This window comes from Tupaia chinensis, unplaced genomic scaffold, assembly GCF_000334495.1.
Source record: "Tupaia chinensis unplaced genomic scaffold, TupChi_1.0 Scaffold000330_1, whole genome shotgun sequence".
Classification (NCBI taxonomy): domain Eukaryota; kingdom Metazoa; phylum Chordata; class Mammalia; order Scandentia; family Tupaiidae; genus Tupaia; species Tupaia belangeri.
Window position 1 is genome coordinate 2239554 of NW_006159824.1, and position 7354 is coordinate 2246907.

The following is a 7354-nucleotide window of genomic DNA, read 5'->3' on the forward strand; positions in this document are numbered from 1 at the left end:
AACCTTGGAGAACTCCATCCTCAATGCCTACCTGCACACCATCAGGGAGAGCCAGCACTTTCTCTACATCGAGGTCTGACTGGGGGGAGGGCAGAGAAGAGAATGGCAGTGATGTCCCAGGAGAGAGACTCGGGGCATCCGTGGGATCAATTGTCTGAGGGTGGGGACTGGGGCTGGAAGCTGAGGGCGAGGATGGGGTCAGGCTGCTAATACCCATCTTTGGTCCCTGCCCCAGAATCAGTTCTTCATTAGCTGCTCGGATGGGCGGACGGTTCTGAACAAGGTGGGCGATGAGATTGTGGACAGAATCCTGAAGGCCCACAAGTAAGGTGGACTGTCAGGAAGGTGGTTTAACCCAACTGGAGGACGTGGGGCTTTCGGGTCTGGTCACACCTCTGACTCTACCCCCTCCCCAGACAGGGGCAGTGTTTCCGGGTCTACGTGCTTTTGCCCCTGCTCCCTGGCTTTGAGGGGGACATCTCCACTGGCGGCGGTAACTCCATCCAGGCCATACTGCACTTCACTTACAGGTGACCTCCCAGCCAGACCCCACCTCCTGATGCCTCATCCCATTTGCCTGCCCTCTTCACTCTGTTCTGACCCCTCTGACCCCTTCCTCCTGGACCTTTGAGGTTCATCTCTCCCAACATTCTTCTCCTCCCTCCCAACCCTGCACCTCCCTCATCCTTTTTTTCTCTCAGGACCTTGTGTCGTGGGGAGTATTCAATTCTACATCGCCTCAAAGCAGCCAGTGAGTGCTGGGAGCTGGGGGTGCAAACCCTGGACCTCTGGGGGGGGGGACTGGAGAGCTAGGTGACTGGGAGTTGGGAGAAGGAGTTACTCTTGGTGCCTCAGGCTGCCAGCCCACATGCGACCTTTCACTGTAGGGCAAATGTAGACTTGACTCTAGGGAGGCCTGGAGCAAGGTGGGACAGGGCCCAGCTGCACACAGGGGCCCCCCTCACCGCACTTCCCCATGTCTCTCGCATGCAGTGGGCACAGCTTGGCGGGACTATATCTCCATCTGTGGGCTTCGCACTCATGGAGAGCTGGGCGGGCACCCCATCTCAGAGCTCATCTACATCCACAGCAAGTTGCTCATTGCAGACGACCGGACAGTCATCATTGGTCAGTGCCGGGTTTGGGCCCCTGGCAGTGCAAGGATGGTGGGAGGGATGAAGGGAGGAGAGAGTGGAATAATAGAGACCACAGTTGAGGCTCCAGAGGGGAAGGAGGTCAAACAAGGTGTGTCAGCCTGTGGGCCAGTGCTCTGGTAGAGGTGACAGGGTGTTTGGGGCCGGGTGGGGGCAGTGTCTCTCTGGGCCTAGGAAGACACAGTGTGTCCCATACCCACCCAGGTTCTGCGAATATCAATGACCGGAGTTTGCTGGGGAAGCGGGACAGTGAGCTGGCTGTGCTGATCGAAGACACAGAGATGGAGCCTTCCCTCATGGATGGGGCAGAGTATCAGGCAGGCAGGTTTGCCTTGAGTCTGCGGAAACACTGCTTCAGGTAGAGCCGGGCTCACAGGTGGAGGTGGGGGGGACAGGGGTCTGCCCTTTGGGAAATCCTGTACTACCTTTAAACAGTTTAAGATGTCGGCAGGGACCAGCAGATGGCGTGGTGGTTAAGGCGCTGGACACTCCCACATGACCACCCATGGTTCAAGTCCCGGACCTGGTGGCTTGCTTTCTCACTTTCCCTCGTTCTCTCTGTGTCTCTCTCTGGTCAAATTAATAAATGAATGAATAAATAACATTAAATAAAGTTTTTAAAAAGATATCAGCAAAGTAAGAACATCAGCAAAATAAGAGAAAAAATTTGAAATACTTTGTTGTTCTTTTTCAAGGATCAAAGTAGTTGTCAAGGTAGAGAAAAAGCAAAGCTCAGTTGACTCGTTTACATGCATTTTACTGTTCAATATCACATTTATTTTGTATTACCTAGGTAGGGACAATATAGTTTTTCCGATACTCAGGCTGAGATTTTTTTTTTTTTGCCAGGGAGCAGAGGCTTTCACTGGAGAGACAGAGAGGGAGGGAAAGTGAGAAAGCACCTCCCCCCATGGGGAATGCTCATCCCACAATCCCCTCTCTCCAACTCTCCCTCCTTCGGAGATTTTGGGCATGCAAGTGTGTTTCTCAAGTCACCAGTCTGGGACTTGAACGGTGCAGTGGGCCATGGGGCATCCCACACCTTAACCACCAGGCCATGGGCTGGCCCAACACTGTGATGATTTGTGTGTGTGTGGAGAGGTTTTTGCTACAGGGCACATGCACTCGCCAGAAAGACAGAGAGACAGAAAGCGAGAAATCACCCCCCAGGGGGACAGAAAGCGAGAAATCACCCCCCAGGGGGACAGAAAGCAAGAAGAGGGCCCTGCCCATCCTGTGTTTCCCTGGCACTCTGTAGTGCACTGATTTGTGTTGATCTCGCCCAACTATTGGGTCATCGGACAGGTCATGCGTATTTTTCTAAGCAAAAATGCTTCATGACTTTTCCAACGACTCGGTAGATTATAGGTTTCAGGAGAGAGTAGGACCTTGCCTTATTCTTAATATCTATCCTCGGTGTATAAATTAGTATCTGACACTCACTCATGTTGAATGAATGACTACAGGATATGGCGATTGAGAGAATAACTACTGGAGGGGACTAGCAGGTAGCGTGGTGGTTAAGGCACTGGACATGCCCACATGGCCCACTATGGTTCGAGTCCTGGACCTGGTGACTTGCTTTCTCACTTTCCCTCGTTCTCTCTGTGTCTCTCTCTGGTCAAATTAATAAATGAATGAATAAATAACATTAAATAAAGTTTTTAAAAAGATATCAGCAAAGTAAGAACATCAGCAAAATAAGAGAAAAAATTTGAAATACTTTGTTGTTCTTTTTCAAGGATCAAAGTAGTTGTCAAGGTAGAGAAAAAGCAAAGCTCAGTTGACTCGTTTACATGCATTTTACTGTTCAATATCACATTTATTTTGTATTACCTAGGTAGGGACAATATAGTTTTTCCGATACTCAGGCTGAGATTTTTTTTTTTTTGCCAGGGAGCAGAGGCTTTCACTGGAGAGACAGAGAGGGAGGGAAAGTGAGAAAGCACCTCCCCCCATGGGGAATGCTCATCCCACAATCCCCTCTCTCCAACTCTCCCTCCTTCGGAGATTTTGGGCATGCAAGTGTGTTTCTCAAGTCACCAGTCTGGGACTTGAACGGTGCAGTGGGCCATGGGGCATCCCACACCTTAACCACCAGGCCATGGGCTGGCCCAACACTGTGATGATTTGTGTGTGTGTGGAGAGGTTTTTGCTACAGGGCACATGCACTCGCCAGAAAGACAGAGAGACAGAAAGCGAGAAATCACCCCCCAGGGGGACAGAAAGCAAGAAATCCCCCCCCAAGGGGATGGCCACGCCACAATTCCTTCTCCTCCATTCTCTCGGGATCTTGGGCACGCACGCACACGCGCCCGGCATGAATTTAAGCCATGGAGTTCAAGACTCGAACCACGGTCAACTACATGGGAGTCCAGCGACATAATCCATTACGCCATCTGCTGGTCCCCTGTCTGATGATTTTTTAAAAGTTATTATTATTATTAAATTTTTATTTTTGGAAAGGTTTTTGCTATAGGGCACGTATGCTCACCAGAAAGACAGAGAGAGACATAAAGCGAGAAATTACCCTCTGGAGGGGATGACCATGCCACAATCCCTTCTCTTCCATTCTCCTCTTGGGTTCTTGGGCATGCATGCACACATGCCTGGCATGAGTTTAAGTCACCAGTTTTGGGACTTGAACCATGGTTGACTACATGGGATTCCAGCAATATAGCCATTATGCCATCTGCTGGTCCTCTTTGTTATTTAAATCTGTGGGCACGTGTGCTCACCAGAGAATGGGGGGAGTGAGAAAGCAAGCTGCCAAGTCTAGGATTTGAACTGCAGTTAGCCATGTGGGAGTCCAGTGCCTTATCCACCACACCACCTACCTGCCAGCCTCATCTCTCCAATGATCTTTCTGTTGTTTTATTTTGTTTTAGAGGCTTTTGTCCTAGGGTATGTGCCTCGCTAGAGAGAGAGACAGAGACAGTGAGAGGGAAAGTGAGAAATCACCCCCTAGGGGAATGGCCACAGCACGATCTCTTCTCTTCTCCTCCCGAGATCTTTGGTATGCAAGCACACACACCCAGTGTGACTTTCAAGCCACTGGGTCTAGACTCAAACCAAGGTTGGCCATGTGGGAGTCCAGTGACATAACCGCTACGCCATCTGCTGGCCCCTCTCTGATGATCATAATGCAGCCCTGGTGGGATCCCTTTCTCCCATAGCGTGATTCTTGGGGCAAATGCCCGGCCAGACCTGGATCTCCGAGACCCTGTCTGTGATGACTTCTTCCAGTTGTGGCAAGACACAGCCGAGAGCAACGCCAATATCTATGAACAGGTGGGAGCGGGGCAGGGCCTGGCCTGGGGTAGTGACACATTATCTCTGGGCGTGGTGAGAAACCCCAACACACAGTCATTCTGAGGAGGAGGAGAAGGGTCCAGGGGGCATTTACTATAGAGAGATTCAGTGGCAGTGGTCCAGGGTCAGTGTTGGGGGGTGAGAGGGACGGATCAGAAGGTCCGGGAGTGGGCTCAGACTCAGGAGAATCTCCCCAAGCCTCACTGGTTTCCCATGTCCCCCCCACACACAGATATTCCGCTGCCTGCCGTCTAATGCCACACGTTCCCTGCGGACACTCCGGGAGTACGTGGCCGTGGAGCCCCTGGCTGTGGTCAGCCCTCCCTTGGCTAGATCTGAGCTCACCCAGGTCCAGGGCCACCTGGTCCACTTCCCCCTCAAGTTCCTGGAGGACGAGTCCTTGCTGCCGCCCCTGGGTAGCAAGGAGGGCATGGTGCCCCTAGAAGTGTGGACATAGCCAAGGCTCCAGACAGGGAGAGGTCTCCACTGCTGGCCTCCACCATGTCTAACCCTGAGGACGGAGGGCCGTGCCTTTGAGATTTGGAAACACAGCCATAGAAGTCACAGAGGACTCTCACATGAGACGTAGCCAGCAAGGGCAGTCCCAGCTCTGGGCTGGGGAGCAGGAGAGGATCCTGGAGAAGCTCATGTGCCCGGCTGTCCATTTCAGACCACGGCTACAGAGGAGATGCCTAACAGCCTGGCCTTCCAGCCTCTCATTCCGGGAGGAGGAGTCTCGGCCCGAGCCTTTCCCATCTCTCCCTTCTTCTTCCTGCCCTTGAACCTCCTCCCTGTCCCAGGGCCTCTCCCAGCCCATGCTGCCAAGGTGGAGGAAGGACGAAGCCACTTCTGTTTTCAGCCCCCACCAGGGGCGGAGAAGATTGCACACTAACTCCCTCCACCAGCCTGCTGACAGACACTAATTTTGTATCATTTCAATAGCATTTCATAAATAAAAGTGAAGAAAGGCTCGTGCCTCTTACTTGGAGGAGTGTCTGGCTCAGCCAGATCAGCCAACCTCCCACTCAACGCAGCCCTCCTGCCCCAGTCCCACCCTCTCCTACACAGAGCAGCAGTCGCTGTCCCCTGATCTTCACCCCAGCCCTTTCTCCTGTCTCCATCTGCTCTCTGCGCTACTCATCTGTGGCTTGGAGGGCTTGGCTGCCTGGCTCCTCAGAAGGGAAGGTGTTTGCACACTGCTGCTTGGGTAGAAGAAGGGCGGGGCCAAACCAGGACTCCTGACGTCCTGCCGAGCAGAGGAGCTGACTTCCAGGCTGCAGATGGGGGAGGTGTGCGACGAAGGGCCTAGAGAGGCTGCATTTTTCTTCTTTTTTTTTTTTTTAAGAATTATTTATTTATTCTTATTTGTCATCATCATTCTTAGTTTGCTATAGGGCTCACGCTCACCAGAGAGAGAGAGAGAGGGCAAGTGAGAAAGCAGGTCTGGTGACTTAAACCACAGTCAGCCATGTAGGAGTCCAGTTCCTTAACCACTGTACCACCTGATGGCCCCGACAGTGCCTCTTATTCAAGTGACAGCTTTGGTGGAGGCTTTTAGAAGTCCTTCAGGAAGTGGATAAGGATGTAGGCTTGAGTTCTACACCAAAGTCCTCACCCTTGTAGCATTTTACTGTCTGATACAGTAGCGACTAGCCACATTCAGCAGTTTCAGTTTGAATGAATTTAAATGAGAAAATTAAAAATTGAGTCTTGGGACCAGCAGTTGGCGTAATGGCTGTGTTGCTGGACTCCCATGTAGTCGACCACGGTCCGAGTCCTGGACCCAGTGGCTTAAACTTACGCCAAGCTTGTGTGTGTGCGTGCCCAAGATCCCGAGAGGAGAGTGGGGGAGAAGGGATTGCAGCAGCGTGGCCATCCCCCTGGAGGGTGATTTCTCGCTTTTTGTTTCTCTGTCTCTCTGTCTTTCTGGTGAGGGCGTGCGCCCTATAGGAAAACTCTCTCAAAAAAAATTGAGTCTTTCTTTGGACTAGCAGATGGCATAATGGCTATATCACTGGACTTCCATGTAGTCCACTGCAGTTCAAGTCCTGGACCCGGTGGCTTAAATTCATGCCGGGCACGTGTGCATGCATGCCCAAGATCCCGAGAGGAGAATGGAGGAGAAGGGATTGCAGCAGCGTGGCCATCCCCCTGGAGGGTGATTTCTCGCTTTTTGTTTCTCTGTCTCTCTGTCTTTCTGGTGAGCACACGTGCCCTATAACAAAAACCTCTCAAAAAAAAAAAAAATTGAGTCTCTTAGGCCAGCCAGTAGAATGGTGGTTAAGGTAGCTGGATCCCACATGGTGACTATGCAGTTCAAGTCCCAGACCTAGGAACTTGAAAACAAGCCAGGAATAAAAAAATCCCAAGAGGTGAATGGAGAAACAGGGACCCGTAGATGATGTAATGATTAGTCGCTGGACTCCCACATAGTTGACTGCAATTTGAGTCCCAGACCCAGAGGCTTAAACTCATGCCAGGCACATGTGTGTGCATGCACCAAATCCTGAGAGAATGGAGGAGAAGGGATTGCAGTGGGGCCATCTCTCCTGAGAGTGATATCTCACTTTCTGTCTCTCTGGTGAGTGCATGCATCCTATAGCAAAAATCTCTCTTTAAACAAATAAAAACACTACAAAAATCGAGTTCTGTGCTGGCATTGTTGAGGCACCAGACTCCCACATAGCCAACCACAGTTTGAGTCTTGGATCTGGCAGCTCGCTTTGTCACTTTTCCCTCCCTCTCTCTCTCTCTCTCTCTGTCTGGTCAAATTTAAAAATAATAATAATAGGGCTGGCAGATGGCACAATGGCTAAGGGCGCTGGACTCCCACAGTACCAACCACGGTTTGAGTCCCGGGCCTGGCAGCTTGCTCTCTCTTTCTCTCT

At 51.5% G+C, this 7354-nt stretch overlaps 1 protein-coding gene across 1 annotated transcript in view; it reads left to right on the forward strand.

The window, feature by feature from the left end:
- The window catches only part of PLD2 (phospholipase D2), a gene marked incomplete in the record, with an annotated part of 13505 nt that extends 8069 nt beyond the window's left edge, over positions 1 to 5436 (forward strand). Inside the window, 8 exon segments of the mRNA XM_027773182.1 lie at positions 1 to 73; positions 236 to 324; positions 417 to 530; positions 702 to 751; positions 994 to 1128; positions 1359 to 1512; positions 4331 to 4445; positions 4699 to 5436. Of these exon segments, the coding sequence (XP_027628983.1) occupies positions 1 to 73; positions 236 to 324; positions 417 to 530; positions 702 to 751; positions 994 to 1128; positions 1359 to 1512; positions 4331 to 4445; positions 4699 to 4923 (955 nt within the window).
- Positions 5437 to 7354: the final 1918 nt, after the last annotated feature.